This window comes from Varroa destructor, unplaced genomic scaffold, assembly GCF_002443255.2.
Source record: "Varroa destructor unplaced genomic scaffold, Vdes_3.0 BEIS01000004.1, whole genome shotgun sequence".
NCBI classification, from domain to species: Eukaryota; Metazoa; Arthropoda; class Arachnida; order Mesostigmata; family Varroidae; genus Varroa; species Varroa destructor.
The window spans coordinates 49,215,048-49,234,650 of NW_019211457.1; the positions used below are offsets into that span (position 1 = coordinate 49,215,048).

Consider the following 19,603-nt stretch of genomic DNA (forward strand, 5'->3'; position numbering starts at 1 on the left):
CGTGCGTGATTGCCATAGTGCTATCATGCGCTTTATATATACGTAACATTTACTGAACCGACGGTCTCAAAAACTAAAGATAATACTCATCTTCGTAATGTTGTTTGTTATGTCTCATCAAATAAAAAAAATGCAAAATTAAGCTCTGTTCATCTGCACAATATTAGGCATGTTTTAAAACTCATTCCCTATTTTCGTAAAATAGCGCGGCGTAAACTTGTCATACTGGTCGGCAAATACTGGTCGAATAACCGGTTTGACGTAACTCTTGACTGTCTATAATTTGATAGGCTTACAGTTTGACCTTGGCAACAAGTCTAAAATGTCCGCTAAATGGGCCATCTTCTAGCGTTGAAGTTACTCTAGGCAAGTTTTGTTTCAGGTCACTCGTTTTAAACATTTCTTTTTAGTGGCAAAATTTTCAATTTCTTCTATTCATGTTGTAGTCGCTGGCTGCAAAAGATTATGATTAACTAAGATTGTTTTGATTTGGCCATTACCGATTGTAATTTCGAACTGACGAGTGTCGCTGTCCTAAAAATCGCTTCTTGCGGTTCCGTGTTGCTTTGTCCTGTTTCGATACCTCCATTGTGATGGTGCTTTTGGGCATGAAACGCATACGCAAGAAGCGTTGAGTAGAGGTCAATGGCAGCAACCAAACGCTTGCTCTATATTTGCGTCAGAAAATTCGATTTTCTTGGGCCAAGAATTTCGAAACTACCTGTTGTGCAGCGACATCATCAGGTTCTAATTATTTAAGCCTCCTTATAACGCAAGCGCCACAATTTAATATACTGTACTATACTGTATTATAGTAAGAAGATACAGCCAACGAAATACAGAGAACATTAATAAATACTTTTTACTTTGGATTTATCGGGGATTAGGCGACCATCTAGGATAGGACCAAATTCCTCAAAACCAATAGGATAACGCCGTTTCTTCTGTGCAGAATGAGGTTTCGGCTCTGGTGCTCGCATTTGCTGCTACAAACCTGCCCTAGCTTTGATATAGAATGGTGGCCGTATGTAGGCCCTAGAAATAGTATGCACTGACGCAAGAAAACTTGCATCGGTGCCTATTATATTATTATTTGAAAAATTGACATTATTTACAGGACCATTTTTGTAAGCAGCATGCAATGTAAAAGCTATCCCTGCTGCGCTACATTTTTTTGTGGAATGTCTTCTACGAAGACAAAATCAGAAGGATAGACGAGGAGAGATAACGTCAATAAAATTGTTTCATAAATGATTATTTAATATAAACATAAAGCAGTTTAAAGTTTACAATTGCAACTATTATTGCCACGTGGGCAAACAGTGATAAGCATCAGATGAAATTATGGCCTCTTTTTGTTTTCCAGATAATCCGACACGCGAAACTAAAGCGATTTGCCCATGAGCAATTGCAGCTCCTTCCAGTGCATTTTCCGTATTACCCTTCTAGTGGTCATAGTGATCCAGAGAAAATCAACGCCATATACCCAGAATATGAATGGAGCACGGAGGGACCTGCCGGAGATTTATCCGAGGTAAGTCATGAGCGAGTTTATGTTGACAAAGAGCTAATACCGCCATATCGTAAATGAACATATGATACGAATCTCATGAGACGACAAGTAGCGCCGGTGTAGGACGCTGTGGCGCGCTTTCAAAAATGAATGAAATATCTAATACATAAAGAAACGTTGAGCAAAGCCAGAAATAGCACATTTTTTATCGGCTCATAACTGTTTTAATGTCTGATAAAAATTGGGTTAATATACATTTCTAAGAACGCAGATCATCTTAGTGTGTCATGTTCTACATACAGCGGTAAGCTGCTACTTATGCAAATATCAATAACTTGTTGGCGCGAGAAATCCTCATTTTAAACTCCTAAATAGGTTCACTGCATTACCTGCCGCTATTGCACTTCCTTTCAGACTAATAATAAGTAAGTATATTATAGTCATAGCTGTTTCGAAAGGATAAGGCTCTGATGCCTTTTCAGCTCGGGACCGCGCATTAGGAAATGTGTTCCCACGTATCTAGAGATAAGTATATTCATATAGGCATAGAGTTCTTTAAGGCTCTTTATGTATTACGCATTTCATGTTAATTAAAGTGAAACTGAATTAACGATATGCACATCGATATGCAGTAGAGTGTATCTATACTTCAGATGTGCATGTAAATAGAACCCAATTACGTATAATAGTGCTTTTTATTTTGTTGTTTACTTTCAATGAAGTTTACATTATTGTGTACATATTGAAGCGTCGAGATTGGCAGCACGTGTTCGGCGTTGATAGATCGAGAGGTGACTTCGTGCAGGTGTTTTTCGAGCGTGTTCCAGACGGTTTTGCAATAGTTTGGGCGCGAGTGAAGTTCGGAGGGCGTAATCTAGTCCTACACGAGCGATGTTACAAGGATCACAGCAATGGTACGTTCTGCATAACGCTATAATATTCGGCTCAATATATGCCATTGAATGATACCAAGTTCGATGAAAGCTGTTTTTAGCGACGGTTCATGCTATATTTGCTTTTCTCTGAGCATCGTTAGAAATATTCGCACATAAACAGCGAGCTATTTAGGGAAGTTAAGGTTTATAATATTTTGAAAAATGTAGCACCATCTCCCATGAACATTTGTAAAGTATGTACATATATTTCAGCAATCACGCGTGTGTATAGTGCTGGGGGAGTTCGTCTCGAGTGTCATGGACCATTGCGTTTCTGGAGGGTGGCTATTAATGCTGTAATGATCGATACAAATCTTGCACAAGCGAACTCGAAAGATAGAGTGCACGTGAAATTGGGTGCCCGCATTTCGTCCATGAGTCACCCGTTCGAACTGCCCAAGCAATGTTCCCCCTCCATGCTTGCCCGAAGGTACGAAGTGGAGCTAGAAGAACACAGTAATCACGAAAAAGCGAAGTTCTGCATAGCAGAGTAAGTTATCTGGTTAATAATAGGGACAAGTAATTAGCTTTGGTTGGATAGAATGAATTCAACCAAACATTTACAAAAATGGTTTTCAAATGTATTTTATGGAGTGAAGCCAGTTTAGCGATTTAACCAGTTGTTGAGGATCAACTTATTTAAACAATTTATTAGTTATTTCAAATGAACAAGATTTGAAAATAGAGAATATGCAAACGGATTGAAAGAATGATTTCGTATCAGTCATAGATTTGATTTTACCGCTTCCTTCTTTCGTTTAATTTAACAGTCTATAGAAAATCGATAGCTGTAGTATTTTGATAAGTTGTAACAGTGTCAAAATACTAGTGTGCACGTCATTAATAATTGTTTATCAGTAATAACTTACCTATTTTGAAGATGCTGCCACAATATTCAAGCCTACATACAAAGCGGATCTTGGTTCTGTGAACTCACCCTTGATGGCGAACGCAACGAGCTACTCTTGTTTGGGTCTCGGCTGAAGCTGCTGGGAAAATCAAATCTGCTTCAAGGCATCCGCCACTATTGCGGATACGGAGCGGTAGGCAAGATAGTTTTCCAGTTATGTTTAAAGCTGTTTTTAATAACACATCTGATACTTCTAATGAATAAATGTTGTATTGTTTATCGTTTTCCTTATTAACTCCATTGGATGTGAGCAAGTCAAATATAGAGCGCCCAGTTATGTTAGCCATTGACATAATTACTTGTATTACTCAATAACTCGATTTTCCGAATCGAAACGGTATGTAACAATTGGAAACAGACAATGATTATCTAGCGTTGATGACCTGTACACCTTTAGACGGATTTTCTGGTAAAACGTTTTAATAAATATACAAAGAGTGTGTAACTAAGGGGCTCTTAAAAATTAAAAAAAAAAAAACTTGTTCTTACAGAATTGAAGTAAAAAAGTACCGACTTCACTGGGGAGAAGGTCAATCTCAAGAACACATTTCCAAACTTGAATTTTTTGATAAAATGTGTCGGTTCTCTACCAGTAGTAAAGTATTTTTGCCAATTTTATTTATATTAGTAGAGACGAACCTTGTATTAATCCTTATACCCTTTTCTTATATTTAGTTGCTTACACTTATCGTATGGAAATACTCTGAAGTCTATTAGCACTATTATTTTTAGTTATTACAAGCATTAATATTTGAGAAAGAGTCACGAAGAATGGACCGCCCATATGTCAATGTTTTCGAAATGTTCAGTAAGTCAAATCTGTAAACTTTAGTAGTGAAGTCTTTTTATATTGCGGGATCTACGTAGATATGGTCGAGCGTTTATTAAATATTTTCTAGTGAAATTCGGATATGTCATGCAAGGAGTGGAAATATTTGGTCGACTACTTCATTACTTTGGAAACTATGAAGACTGTTGAAAAATACTCGCAGTAAAGTAACCATGAAGATAAATTGGTTTTAATACTTATCTTGTTTAGAACGGCACCGTATTTCATCTCATGGAATCAACAGGCGGGAAATGCTATGGATATTGCTTTCATCCGACTTTCTTCGGTGGACCTATTTTCAAAGGACGCTTTCAGAGAAGCTCGGCTCAAAATCTATCGCTGGTCTCATTCACATTCAACACCGGTATTCATGGCCCCATTGCGGTTCACTCACCGCCTTAAAATGTGGCGTACATCATTCTATAGGCCTTAGCTACGTCATATGTACATTATAAAATAAGCGTTTGAAATTCTAATAAGCAATGATGCGGTTCACAAGCATCCTTCTATGTAAAAACTTTTTCTAGAGCCTACATTACACGAAACGGTTGACTGCAGTTAAATACGATTCATTAGGCACTACAAACTAATGTTTCAATTTTTTCTGCAATTTAAATTTAGTTTATCGCTCCAGGAATTATCCCCACACCATTTACGTATCGCCTAAAGGGCAGTCAGCCGATATTAGCACTTTAAATGCCACCGCGCTCGACGCTTGGTCAGTAAGCGATTTCGAGGGGAAACTGACACGAGGTACGGCGGAAGAACACAGTGTGTACGGAGTTACCTTCAAAATTTCCGGAGCATATGTACTACCTCCGGAAAAGCTAATTACGTGAGTCATAAATCTATGTATGTTAAGATGGAAATTTTACGTTATGTCAGTTCGAAGAGTTGTATAATTAAGAAAATTAACATTGAAATTGCGCTTTGTATTATAGAAACGCGTTGCTAGAAGATTCCATGTGTGAAGGAACGCAAATTCTGAACATAATGGAAGAGGCTTGTCGTAGGCCAGATCTTACAGGAGGCAAAGGTTCATCTCTGGCTGTGCTGGCGTCTATCTCACAGTACCTTCATGAAAACAACGAGAAGTTACGCAGCTTTGTTACGGTTCTAAGCTCTCCGAGTGTTAACCATTAACTTTTGTCATGCAGACTAATCGCAACGAATGCAGTCACTGTTTAAGCTATAAATAGAAATATACTCAAATATTTCCTTTCAAGAAACGCATGTACAACAGTTTTTTAAGTCGGTTTATATATTTAGGTGAGTTGTGTTTTTTCCGTAATTATCATGGTAATCTACTTATCATTATATTTAAGATGCTGTAAATTTTAAATGACTGGTAAACATATTTGCAAATTATAGGCCATCGCATTTTCGGTGCCTTGGGCCATCGTTCTTACCACGGAGGCGTATAAGACTTTCGTTGTTCTGCCGGAAGTAACAGGCGCTATAACAGAGCTTCAGAAGGCTTTAGATGACTGGACATACTCGACAGATCTGTCGTGCCTTACCTCAGCTTCAAAGAGATGCGTAGCGAAAATCACTAAAGTTGGGATGCCCGTTTCTCTCGAACAATTGGTTCGCATATATATATATATATATATTTATACCTAGTAAAAACTGCGTATACTTTCCATAAAGTGTTTTTCTCTGACACAGCGTTTCCATTATATAGCAGCTTCCACAGTTGGCTAAACGTTATAACAATTAGTACTGCTCTGTTTAGGTTTAAATTCCAACTCAGTATAGTAGTATAAAATAGGTGTAGTTTCTCGAAGCTGAACGACTGTGTTCAGTTTTTGAGCACATAATATCAATAAGCGACATCGTAACGTACGCAAGTTTCTGTACCCTACCAAAGCCTGCAGGGTTGATGTCTTCTACTTTAAGCTTAAAATATACCTTCCAGCTGTTGGAAAAATTAAAGCAGTCGTTCGAAGATGAATGGGAAAATAGACGCTTTGCAGTGCGATCTTCAGCTGTTGAAGAAGATTCGGAAGAAATGTCTGCAGCTGGACAAATGTCTACTTTTCTCGGGATATCTGGGAGGAAGAATCTGCTTGATGCCATCGTGAAATGTTGGGCGTCACAGTTCTCCCTGAGTGCGATTATCTACAAGCAACAATATGGCCAGAGTTTGAATACGCCAATGGCTGTCGTAGTGCAGGAAATGGCAAGAGCCGAAAGTGCAGGCGTTATGCTCACTTGTGATCCCGTTTCGTGCCACCCCGACCGAATTGTAATTACTGGTAATTTCGGACTCGGTGAATCTGTTGTATCTGCTGCAATAGAACCTGACACGTACACTCTAAAGTATGCACCACTTGTCGGCGCAACGAATGGGCAATACCCTTCAGTCGAATTGCTCGACAAAGTGGTAAGCTGTGAGCTTCCAGTTATCGGATTAACTTTTTTATTAAATCTCACACAGTGAAGTTATGAGCTTTAGATTGTCTTGCGACTTAAACCATAGGCCTCCGGCGTGACAGTTGAAGAGCCAGCTATCGTGACCAAGGTCACGCCCCACTAATGCATACATGGAAAAAAATAACTAGATACGGTTATAATATTCACTGAATCATCATTTCGGAACAAAGTATGTTGGACCATTTGCAGTGTGGAAAGAAGGACAGGATGATCGTTGAATCCAACAACGGCAAAGGAGTTGCAGAAATGACTGTATCCTCAGATAAAATGCAGACGTACTGTCTGACAGATGAACAAACGATTCGTCTTGCCGCTATTGGAGTAAAGGTTAGCTACTTTCGGCACGAAGGAGAAATTATAGAAGCTTAGTCGTATCGAGTATGTCCACCAGGACGTGGTGTTAACTGTATCTAACAACCTCAAATCGTGTATTGATAAATTACCATTATCCAACGTCAAGTTAATTCAACTAACAATATAGTTTTTTATTCCCTATGAGAAGCAGATGATGATGATGGGAAGGGATTTTGCATGAGTCAATGTCCAGTCAAATCACCGTGTAGTCAAATCTAAATGTGAACATACTGCATACCTGTTTTACACAAGTCTCGGAGCAAATTTTTACTAAGGAAAATAAGCTAACTTGAGACATCCTAATTATCGTGCTAAGAATGTTAAAATAATATATTTGTACGATCCGTATTACATGATCGTGGCAGTTAACAGAGTTGACTGACACCCCGCGAGATATCGAATGGGCTATCGTAAATGGAGACGTAGTTCTTCTACAGTCGAGGCCAGTGACCTCAGTCTTTCGTGAAAGCGACTTTGAAATACAACACGACTTAAATAGTTTCGTTTGTACAAATCAGGAAATTTTCGCCCGAGGAAATCTCGAGTAAGTATAATATGTATTAACGTATAAATCGTATATAAAAATATATGTATATATAAAAGAAATAAACTAATCTCCGGCTCTAGCCTGCTATGGGCAGATCATAAGCCGAACGTTCAACCAGTCTCCAGTGGTCGAACGTTGTCGTTGCTGCAATATATATATATATATATATATCTATATAATAGAAGTAAAGAGGCTATTTGAGCAACTGGTAGGCTACTGAAGCCACTGTGATGAAGTCCTGCCGCGCACCGAGAAATATAGGCCCATGCACAGGCACGACGGAGCCACGATACGTTGGTCTAACCCTGCGTATATACGCATTTCGATCAAGCCGAGTTGAACTCTAAGGCTGTCTAGTTCTTTTATTGTTCTGTAAAATTAGCATCCGATTTCATACTCTACATATGCACTGGCCTGTTTAGTCCCACCTCACTCTGGCCCATTTTAGCCGCCAAGATAATCATGTAATTCAGTTGTGTCACAAAACGTTACTTTCCGCCAGTTTGCCTTTGAAAATGTAGCTTGAGGTCAGATGAGACTACAGTAGAAAATGTCCAAATACCAAACTACCAAAATACTTGTCTTATAGACCCCCCCCTTTTTGACACCTAACAAAAGAGAAAATCCAGTTGCGCAAGCCTAACTATTTTTTTAAACCTATGTGCATTTCGTAAATTCTAAAGCTTTAGTAGTAATAAAATTTTAGCTCAGATAGAACAAATAAAGTAACCCATATAGCTTCTGTCGAATACAACCCGACTCGTACATGCGTAGATTGAACTAGTATAAGTTAACCCTTTTTTTTCACCAAAATTAGCACCCAAGTAAACTTTTTGGTCGTAACTTGACCGTAAAAAATCTGACATTTTTTATTAGGACTTACATCCTGTAAGTAAAATTTTGAAGCATGTTTCTGTAATTAAAATTGCTTATAGAGTACTCGTCAGAGTAGTATTTAGCATACAGAATATCAAAGCTAAAAGCGTAATATGAAATTGTTGTTTCGTCTTCTTGTGTGTAATACAAATTTCAGCGAGATATCACCGGGGGTGATGTCGCCAATGTGCATTGTAATTTTGAACCATATTTATCTTGACGTCTTCGGAAAAATATGGGCGAACGATCTATTTCCTGGTCTACTAGAACCAACACCGTACGCACAATGCATATGCAGCAATATTGGAAAAAGAAATTTCATAAATTTCTCTCATGTAAGTTATTTTGAAGGTGGCATTCTTGTCAAGTTATTCGATGTCATATTACGCTTGTTTTGTTTTAATATGAAAAACAACGTTCAATACAACCGTAGTCACACCTTTCATTAGAGACAGGTTTGGGTACACAATGTTCGTTGACCTTTTTGTACTTGTCTAGCATTATCACCTCATCGTCAGTCGACGCAAACGGACTTTAACTTCAGAACATTATTCTATTTTACTGAATTGCTCCTTAATACGTCCAAATACCGCTCATTTATAGAAAAAGTAATCTTATTATTTATGAGTAGTCCAATTAACGATAAATATCATTTCTCAAAATTTACAGAACCCGTTAGGGCGAACCGAATCCGGCCAAGAAACCTTGCAATACACATTGTACGGATTTGACCTCAACAAAGATGAAGAAATGAAAAAGGGAATATTCTATGAAAAGAACTTTTCCAAAAATGACATGTTAAAAATGGGCACCTTTTTACTGAAGGTAAACGTAGATAGCTTCTCGTTAGTGTTATACTGTGAATGCACGGGATTACTTTTACAACCGGAGCTGAAACTAGAACTGGGAAATTTATTTAATTTCTTTTTCTATTTTTACCCTGACACTGATTGAGATTTTAGGATTTCCAGTTACTTCTGTTTAAGCTGACACCATTTCGCCACATTACAGACGCTGTGTAACATCAAAGCTGTAGTACGTAGAGCGGAGAATTATTCAGAGCATGCAAAGATTGAAGTCTCGCAGCATAATGATTCTCTTTCGATCCTGCTCAGTACAGTGCGACAACTTTTCCATGTCAAGGATAGCATGGAATTACTTAATTTATGCGTTCTTCCATCGACTATGTTGAATACGCTAATCCTAAACATCATTAAAAAGAGCCAGGGCGAAAAGGAAGCAAGTGCTGAATCAATGGTACTTTTATCGAAACTACTGCGCTCAAACTATGAAGTCGAAAGCGCCGAAATTCCGAAAGAACTTATGGTTAGTATCATATGAATAATTACCTTTGAACTACTGTATACATATATACTGAATACTAAATAAGCTACAAACATGATACTACCTACATAATAATACTAAATAAGTACGTGTAGTTGTGATTATAAAAATTAGTGAGTTAGAATATATGTGCTTAATATATGAACGGTAACCTCTAAAGCGCACCTCCAAATACGTCCTTCAGTGAAGTATACGATTCGAAAACCTCTGGCCTTATCGATCAGAACACATTTATTCGTACTAAAAGAAACCTAAGATTTTCTCCTAATAGGGCTCAAAAGATAAAGGTGCCAAATGAAACAAAAACGTCCCTGCTGTCCTTCCGACAAGCTTAGGCCCTGTCCAAAGGAGTTGAGAAAATATAATGTGCCGTGAGCAAGAGACTGTGTATGTAGAAAATGCTTTTTGAACGTTGGTTTTCAAAGTTTGGAAACCGCTGTTTACCCTTGGAGGGTGCAACCTGTTGTTGACTGCTACGTTTTCAATTAGAATGCGGCGAAGTAGTAGGATTTGTAGAAAGGGAGCCGCCAAACAATTAGACATCGGCCAAAAATATGAGCCATTGAGCAATAAAGGCCCGTTTATACTCAGTAAGGTATACAAATTTAAGGATGTTACCTGTCATATGGACTAACCGAAAGAAACAAAAAGAAGCTGGTTGTTGTAGCGTCTCTGCCGACACTGTGCATGACAGAACCGTTAAACATACACAAAACTACTGTTAAATTCAAAAGTTAGTAAAACAGCGTGTCTTCGATTAAATGAAAATGTGAAGCATTTATTATTCAACCAAGTTCTTTGTCATATTTGTTCAAGTGCAATATTTTCAAAAATGTATTACCGACGTTACAAAATATTTTAAAATATTTACAGTGGGATTACTTGAACTCAGATAATTATGTTACTTAACAAGGAGTTCGAGAGATACGAAAAGATATTTCTCTTGAGTAACAATACATTTATTAGGCAGATAGAAAAAATATGTCCTTGTTTATGGAAGTGTCTTTGCTCAATAAGAGAAGAGCTCATCAGTTCAATGGTAAAGTTTATTTAGGCGCCCAATTTAAAAGCTTTTGTTTCGGTTTACGTTAACATTACTTAGATACTAAATAATGCTTTGAGTTTTGCGATCCGTACTGCCGCTAAGCATCGGCTCGACTAAGCAAACGACTGGCGACCCACACTGATATGCTACAAGTAGAAGAAGTTATAGTACATATATGCTTAATTTGTTCGTATACTGACGCTCCTGTTAACAATTTTTGATATTCTGGATTTCGAAACTATACCTCAGATATACAGGAGTAGAAGGATAATGATTGCAGTCGACTCCCGAGATCGTTGATACTATTATGCATTCTTGTGTCATCTAGAAACTCGCATCAGATATCCGCAATGAACCAAGGGCAGCAGGATTTATGGACATGACACCAGACGATGCTGTCAAGTTTCTAACTACAGATGACTGTGAAGTGGCTAAAAAATTTAGAACGTTTCAAGCTAGACATGGCCATCGATGTTACAAGGAACTGGACGTTTTATCTAAGACTTGGGATATCGATCCAACACCTTTAATATACACACTTCAAGCTAATGTTCGTGCCGGTGCAATCAAAAATACGGAAAGAGAATCTTTTACAGTGGATGACCTCGAACGACAGCCGACGTTCGTACAAAGGTTTGCGTCCAGGGGGTTCAATAGGTGACACAATACGAAAAACCCATCGTGGGTTTTTTTAATAACTTGCTGTCGATTGCATTATGTTTTCTAAGCTCGTGTTTATACATCGATAGGGTTCAACAGAAAATAATGAAATATACATATAGTTGCTTAATGAATCTCGCACTTTTCTGAAAGCCCGGTTGAATTTCGCATGGACTAATTTAGACTACCAACGGTACTAGTTTTAAATTCGTCAAAATGCTGAAAAAGCTTACTTTATAAAATGAGATAGAAAATCTGAAGGATTTGGTGTCACTTTAGGGAAATACAACCTAGCCAAAGATAGCGCATTTCATTCGCCTACATTATTTCTGATATTATAAAACCTCTAGGATTTGACTAAAAACCTCTAAAAATACAGCTGCGTACTGCCTCTTCCAGAAAAATGCTCCACTATCTAATACCCCGAGCCCAGTATGCTATATATGCTCGTGAGGTTGGGAAATCGTGCCTTGTCAAGTGCATACATCAAATCAGATTGGCGTTACGACGATTGGGGCAACAACTCCAAGCTGAAGGCAGAATTCCCGATGCCCAGCTTGTCTTCTTTCTTACCGTAGACGAAGCTTATCGCTTAATCACAACGCGCAATCCGAGTCTTTTGTCACGGTTTGTCCTTTTTCTGAACGATTTTATTCCCTAGCTGCTCTATTTGTTTAGACCTCAATAGATAAACGCGAAAACGACACACTTTTTTACGTCCATAGTAGTAGCATACAGTCGTTTCATACTATGTGCCATTATTATTATATATATATATATATATATATATATATATATATATATATATACCATACGATTACACAAACTACTGTAAAGAGTCTTCATCGTGGGATAAAAAATTAGAAGTAGTTTGACGTAAAATTTTAGGTTGAGTTTAATCACTTTTTATAACACTAAATTTAACGAGCCTAGATAACCTTAATAAATTTTTAACATTCAATTGTTTCAAATAAAAATCCGTTCAGTTCAATCGTAATTATCTGATTGTTTGCAACGCAAATTATAATTGCAAATAAATAATAATTTCTATAATTGCGGCAGTTTCAACCCGTGAGGTTGTAGCATCCACAGTGTCTTGTCATCCAACGAGCCTTTCTATGACTAGTGTGGATTAACAGAGGATCTCAAACAAAAAAACATGCCTATGTAGGGGAGTATTAATTAGTGTAACTGGTTTAGCGAACAAAGATAATCTTAGTTGCTTTTTTGTAAAACCCAAATTAATTAATTACCCTTATTCTCCTATTTAGAACGATACGGCGTAGAAGGCTCCACGAACAGCTCGATAAACTGAAAGTGAAGGTGATCAGTAGCGGTATACCGAAACCAGTGAGTTACTTTAGCTTTGGTTTTCTTAGTCGCATACTTGCTTTACTTTATAGCAGACAGAATTTATCATTTATCAGACTTACTTTCTTTTGCAGATAGGATTGGATGTAGTATCGATACCAAAAGGGGCGACTAGTCTGCCGGGGATGCCTGTTAGCGAAGGAGTCGTAGTTGGTGTAGCCCGAATCGTGACTCATTTTCAGACTGAAGCGCATCTTATATGCAAAGGCGATATTCTCGTCACAAGAGCTACTGACACAGGTAGAATGTTCTAACCAATGGAACTTTGAAAATGATCTTTTTCATAGTCTGTCCGTTTTTTGTAACTTTTCTCGATACGCAGTGAATAATAGAAATTATCTCGCCTTAAGCACAGTTATTATGCTCTGCTTATTTATATAGAGTTTATTACTCAACAGTAAAGGAGACTGGGGTGTTTGTTATAAAAACTTACCAGTGGGCGGCAACCGCCTTACTTCTCATTGTTCTTAACGTGTCGCATTTATTGTCGCATGAGATGCACCGATCATACGATGATATTTCATTAACTTATTGTTGCAATGTTGACGTTTAATGGTAAAGAAACCAGAAAACATTCTGCAAAGCCTAATTTAAATTAATCGGTTTTTTTCTCAATTTGCCTACTTTTTCTAGGGTGGACACCATATTTTCCGTTGTTGGCTGGAGTAGTAACTGAGATCGGAGGCACGCTGTCCCACGGGGCGGTAGTTGCTCGGGAGTACGGCTTACCCGCCGTTGCTGGTGTTCTGGGGGCTACTGAATTTTTCCAGTCGGGTGAAATCATTACTCTGGATGGTATTAAAGGACTTGTAGCAAAGGGACACTCCAGTGTCAATAGTCCATCAGGCGGGGTCTAAAGAGTATAATGACAGCCTTTTTCAAATGACAATTATACGCTGCCTAATCCCTTATCCAGAAATTCGTTTTGAAGAAGTGGTAAGAACATTGCGTAAACACGCAATAATCAGCTCCCATTCGAACATAATAATAGCATCCATATGCAAGATATATTTCCCATTCGAATAATAAGATGACTTGGGATACTATACTAGTTCATAGTATATTATACCATAGTAAATAGAGTGGCCAAAGTTCTGCAGGTTTGTGGGATCGAATACCACCTATACAAAGAGTGAAGCGTGTTTTATCTATGGGACCGATCACAACACCATCCAACGTAAATGCTTTTACCGATAGTGAACTAATAAACGGTGAAATGTGCCTCTACAAAATAGTTGTAATTTTTTGCTTTTTCAGCTCACTTTTCATGTAAAAAACATATAGAATGGCCAATATTATATCACCAACCTTATATAATTCGTAAGAAACACTGCTATAGCTGCTACTATTAATCTTTCTATTATGATTATTATTATATGTGGGTCGAAATTTCACTTTTATATTTCACCGCTAAGGAGTCAATTTTCTTTAACTCGCTTTTCAGATTTTAAGATTAAGTATTCGTCAAGTTGATTCGCCAATGAAGATAGCCATCTTCATTAAATAGATCTATATCTAACCATATAACTTGCTCGAACAATTTACGCTGGTGGATTCTTATATACAGCAGTATTTAGTTTTCATCCATAATATATTCAAAACCACTTATTTTCGTGGCGTCGGCTACCCGTTTACTCTTTAAGTTAAAAATATTACCACACGATTTACTTAAGCTTCAATACTTGATTTGAAGATAAATCATTTTAAGGTCGAACGCAATGGGAAAGCTGATTATTGAATTGGTCTTTCGCATTTATTTCCTGAAGGATTGACTGAAAGGTGTGAGGACATTCTCAACAAACACTCTCCCCAACTCAAAAAATACATTTATTTGTATAGTTTATTTTTATGAAATGCCATAATTTTTGTGGTTTTGTTTTTTTCTGTAATGAGACGTTTAAAAGTCTATTACTTTTTAGATCTCCATATGTTAGGCAAGGAATGCTTTCACGCACTGTTACACAAAGTGTTGCTGCAAAATACTAGCGCTTGAAAGAGATCTGCTGAACAGGTAAACGTGCCTCCAAATTTTGTCGACAAATATCGTGTGCTTACACGTTTGCATCTTACCATTCTGGAGAGTTGAGTGAATACCTACCTTATATATATATATATATATATATATATATATATATATATATATATATAAATTTTAGTGAGCATATAAAGATTTAGCCATTTTCTGTTTTAAACATAACAAATTACGGCGAAAATTAGCAGTATAGTAGTGTATAGCTATACAAGATAGATTCGTAGACAAAAATCGCTCAAGACTCAACAACTCAGGTAAGATTGTTGTAATTACAACATTCATCCACAACAAGGGAAGGTAATATTGTACTCTAATTGTTAAGTTGATTTTCTTCTTTGTCAGACCGTTTTTAAATAACATCAAGATCAGACGTTTAGACTAGTACAAAAAATCCAAAGTACTTCCTTTCTAATACGGTTTCTGCGAGACTTCTGCAGCAATCAGGACAGAATCCCAGGGCAAAGTTTGGGCCAAAGTTGTTAAGTATTAAGATAGGGAAAAAAATTTATCATACATATGTACGTATAATATTTACCTGCGGCTATAACCTTCAGTTAAGAAGGTTTGTAATTATTTTTTCTTGGTGGTTAAGTAAAGTACTTAAGTATAAAATATACTCAGGTCCATATATTTCATTAAAAAAGGTGGCCAGAGAAGAAGAACTCAACGTTTTAGCCTTTTAATAATACGGTAGTCACATCCTAATAACCGTTTACTGTGGAGACTGTAGTACTGTATGGATGTTCTATTCCGTACTTCCGCGAAAATAAAAACTGAGTTTTAATTATCTGAATGGGTGGCTGACCGCTTATATATGTAAGATATATAGTATATAACTAAAAAAACAGAGCACTAGTTTTTAGAGAAGTGTAATATATAGCAACGTAGAAAAGGATTCACAGGAATGCTTACGAATTATCGCACATTTATTTCAATATGAAATATGTTATCAAAAGATTTGCACTAAAGTGCCAGTTTATTAATCATAGTATAAAGGAGTATTTACTTCATCCTTTAGCGGCGCGTAGTTTAAAATTTAATACATTTTAAAGTTTGTTGTGCTTTTAACAGTCTAATGTACAATTCAAATTGTGTGGTTTCTGTTTTTAGCAATAGTTTAAATGATGCAGGTGGTGGGGCGACATCGTATGATAATAAAAGTAAATCACACGAATAGTGAATGAACGTGCTGGAGCTACCATGTATTCTTAATAAAGGACTTTACCTTATTTGATGCGACACGCGCTGTCTTGGTAGCCAGTTCATTTCATTTGTCATGCTATGTGTGTGGGTGAATGTGAATATTTGATACCAAAGTATGGTTGCTTGGTATATAGCACGTTCGAAGTGACAAAGATTAGTACATTATATGTCATTTGACCTCAGCCAACGGTCTACTAAAATCCAATCAATGCTAAATCGTGATGTTAAGTTGCTCCAGATAACTACATCTTACGGTCTCAATGCAGACAACAAAGCTACGAGGTGCTGCACACAAGATCAAGGCCAGTAAATCCTTCTCCTCACGAGTTCTTCAACCCATCCTCGTGTTTTTTTATACTGACGTAATGTTTCTAGGTTGTTCGCCTCTGAAAGTCTTCCTTCTATGTTCTCATTCTTATCTGCTTGAGCGGTCAAAAACGTACCTTATGGTAAGTGGCATCCGGCTTTCATTAACCGATTATGTGAGGCTGCTTTTGCCGCAGCGCCACTAATAAAACGAGACACAATTGTTTAGATCATTAAATATAACTTCTTGCTTCGCATGTGTACGGACTTTAGCGTTAAAGCGGATTTTTAACCAGAAAAAACAACCTTCCTTGGACGTCTATTACTGCCGATTTTTTTTTGTTATTTCGCTAAGCAACTTAACGTGGTGGTTAAAAGCTTTTAAGCCATTGTGGATATCAATGGTATGTTTGGAGTTTTGCACTCGGTATCGCCATTAAGTATTTCATCATAGGGGTGACTATCAGCATGAATTGAAGTGTGTCTATGCCTGCGTTTAAGTACAGACCACAACGTGTTCCAGATGATGAGCAGACAAGTTACCCACGAAGCTATCACCGATATCGGTTGATATTAACTTACATCGGCCACTAGAAATAGAACACCCTCCTCCCATATGTCGATGATCGGATGATGTGCAATTATATCGGAAAATGGGACTAAGGTGTCGAAATTTAAGATGAGACATGAACTTTGATAACGTGGCTTGTGTTCCAATTTTTATGCTAAGATCACTCCGATGTGTAAATGACGATATTTGAGGGCTATCGAAGTTTTATATGCAGTAGAATACTTTAATTAAACGCGGTTTCTAGGCTGAGTGTAACTTATGAGCAGGTACTCTTTGTTTGAGCTGTAAGTGTACCAAATCGTGGCCAGATCACAGCATCATAAACCAGGTCACATCTGAGAGTTGGAAGGTTCGAAATGCCACGAATCATATTAAATATGATTTATAAAAACCAAAGAAATGTTCTTAAAAAATGGTCAATGCTATCCAAAAAAACTTAATTTTGAGCTAATTAGTCGGGGGATAACTTGTCTCAAGATGCCGCAGAATTGTCCGAGCACTGTTAGTGAGTGATATCGTTTATATCGGTACCTGCTATAACGGATTGGATCAGTTGAATTTAAAATTGTAGAACTTAAATATGATTGAAACGTGATTGAAGGTTAAGTATAAATTTTATTAAAAAGACTTTGAAGTTGGTTGCGATTTTATCTTGGAGCTGAATATAGTTTTGCAATACAGTAAATAATCTTCAATTATTTTAGCGCTGAAGCAAACTCATTGTCATAAGCTAAATGTTTTTTTAATTTTGGGCAAAAGTTACGGTTTTTACGACAGTTGACTACGAATAGAGAATAGGGAAGCTGTGTTCTCTATTTCTGTCGTTTTATTCCTATTTAAACGTTTGGACACTTGAGATTAAAGCGGTTTGACCGCGTTGAGTTAAAATGTCATAAACTTTAGTCTGCTTATAATGATATAGGAGACGATTGTGGTCTAAAAAAATCAATGCTATATGCCGAAAATATGAATGGCAGGTCGACGGAATAATATTCGAATAGATTAATTAAAAAAAAAGGTCAGTTACTATATTCAGAATGTCTTGTTATAGACTCTCTTCTGAAATGCATGTAGTAATATCATGTTTAGATCAAGGATTTTTAAACTGAATAACTAGGTTAACGAATAGACGTTAGGTCCTCAGAAGTTTAATCTTACGCACATAATGTTAGTCCTAAAAATGAAGGTACCTGACAGATAAGTTATGATATAACAACAGACTTTATTACGCAACGATTAGGTCCAGTGTAACTTCATGAGTTACCTCCTCATAGATTCGAAGAAGAAGCGATTGTTCGTATAATTATTTGCTCGAATCTTCTTTCATAATTAAAGAAGTGCTTTAGAGATCACAGCAATCAGTAACATGTACTCGGGACTGAAAGTGGTAATGCTCTAGAGGAATTCATTGAGCGTGTTCCTAAAAGCAGTAAATGATTGAACCTTAAATTTAAAGGAGCAGCGTTTCAAACGGAAAAACGATGGTGCATATACTACTTCACATAATGCAATGGCATTGAAAATTAGATTTAATAGAGCTCATTTTTGAATTTTCCAACTGAACAGTTGAGAATAATGTCTATGTGGGTATGAGTAAGTTCTCACGAAGAGCAATAGAGAGAAATGCTATTTTTTTTTACAATCAGGCGTCGAAAGTTGTATTGAAAATACAAAAAAGGTCGACCGTGAAACGGAAAATACAGTTTTTTTAACCCTAGGGTATTTGCGATGAAGGTGAGTACTCACGTTAGCGTCTCGTTCAGAATAAATCCTCTAGATGATTTTCTTCAAGCAAATTAGGAATAAATTAAGTATGAGGGTAAAATAAAGAGTATTGGTCTATCCGATTCGTATATTAGCTTAAGCGAGGTTCTGCGGCCCAATATTAAGAAGATTTGAGCATATGCCAAGACATCGTTAGATAGATATTTTAAAAATAGCTATATCTATTAAGTGTGCTTCATTTTTTTGGAACCTTATGTATGTAACGCTTCAGTTCTTGTAGGATTGTATTTTTTGATATTTTACTTATTACTTTCTTACTAATTTTTAGGTGACTGATGATCGCATATAAAGAAAATAATCAATGTTATTCGACCTGTATGGAAATAAATAGTGTCATGCATCTATAATTTGGCCCCGTTTTTAGATACGAACACCAGGGCTCCTTAAATTATTCATTCGTTTCTTGCACATGATCATCACTAAGTATTCACACCAGATATTACTTTACATTATTCCGTTACTTTTCCCCACCTAGGCTGAAGCGAGGTTGTATCTGGTTGGTTTAGATCTCAATTTATAGCCCAAAACCCTTACAGTTGTTCTAATATTCTTCTGCACTAAGCCCCTTGTCGTCATTTACGCTTTTTCTTATTGTTCTCTATCACATTTTTCCTAATAAAGTTCTCCCATCAGCCTGTTTCAGCAATGTGGCACTGTTGATCTGTTAAAAATACCATATTCTACACCGGGGTAGCAAACGTAAAAAGCGTTATTCTTCGAAGAATCAATATTCTGCGTATTATGTAAAATCTCACGCAAACATGAAATCGTCTTAAAAATAAAGTAAACGATGCAAAAACCCTGTAACGTTCAAAAAAATGTTCTACCATTTACCGGAGGAAACATTATATTTTATTCTCTGAAGGATGAAAAGTTGCCTATTATG

At 37.0% G+C, this 19,603-nt stretch overlaps 1 protein-coding gene and 1 long non-coding RNA gene across 8 annotated transcripts in view; both read left to right on the top strand.

Annotated features, from left to right (window-relative positions):
* Positions 1-14,052, top strand: part of LOC111249185 (uncharacterized) — a 15,038-nt gene extending 986 nt beyond the window's left edge. For 2 of the 7 annotated variants that reach the window (XM_086985987.1, XM_086985986.1), the window contains exons 3-21: positions 1,367-1,534; positions 2,262-2,427; positions 2,662-2,938; positions 3,329-3,491; positions 4,398-4,551; positions 4,809-5,022; positions 5,129-5,280; positions 5,557-5,774; positions 6,106-6,573; positions 6,813-6,950; positions 7,343-7,521; positions 8,558-8,735; positions 9,070-9,225; positions 9,412-9,726; positions 11,118-11,422; positions 11,849-12,076; positions 12,721-12,799; positions 12,877-13,060; positions 13,454-14,052. In XM_086985987.1, coding sequence (XP_086842113.1) covers positions 1,367-1,534; positions 2,262-2,427; positions 2,662-2,938; positions 3,329-3,491; positions 4,398-4,551; positions 4,809-5,022; positions 5,129-5,280; positions 5,557-5,774; positions 6,106-6,573; positions 6,813-6,950; positions 7,343-7,521; positions 8,558-8,735; positions 9,070-9,225; positions 9,412-9,726; positions 11,118-11,422; positions 11,849-12,076; positions 12,721-12,799; positions 12,877-13,060; positions 13,454-13,677 — 3,966 coding nt within the window. In that variant the 3' untranslated portion in view covers positions 13,678-14,052. Of the gene's footprint in view, positions 1-1,366; positions 1,535-1,927; positions 1,939-2,235; positions 2,428-2,661; positions 2,939-3,328; positions 3,492-4,397; positions 4,552-4,808; positions 5,023-5,128; positions 5,281-5,556; positions 5,775-6,105; positions 6,574-6,812; positions 6,951-7,342; positions 7,522-8,557; positions 8,736-9,069; positions 9,226-9,411; positions 9,727-11,117; positions 11,423-11,848; positions 12,077-12,720; positions 12,800-12,876; positions 13,061-13,453 lie in introns of those variants that run through there. The other 5 variants (XM_086985988.1, XM_086985989.1, XM_086985990.1 and 2 more) reach the window with 5 other exon arrangements.
* A 1,894-nt stretch (positions 14,053-15,946) lies between these two features.
* LOC147756313 (uncharacterized) lies at positions 15,947-19,371 on the top strand. The gene is made up of 2 exons (XR_015325746.1): positions 15,947-16,504; positions 18,986-19,371. It is a non-coding gene; the product is annotated as an uncharacterized LOC147756313 (long non-coding RNA).
* The last annotated feature ends 232 nt before the right edge of the window (positions 19,372-19,603 follow it).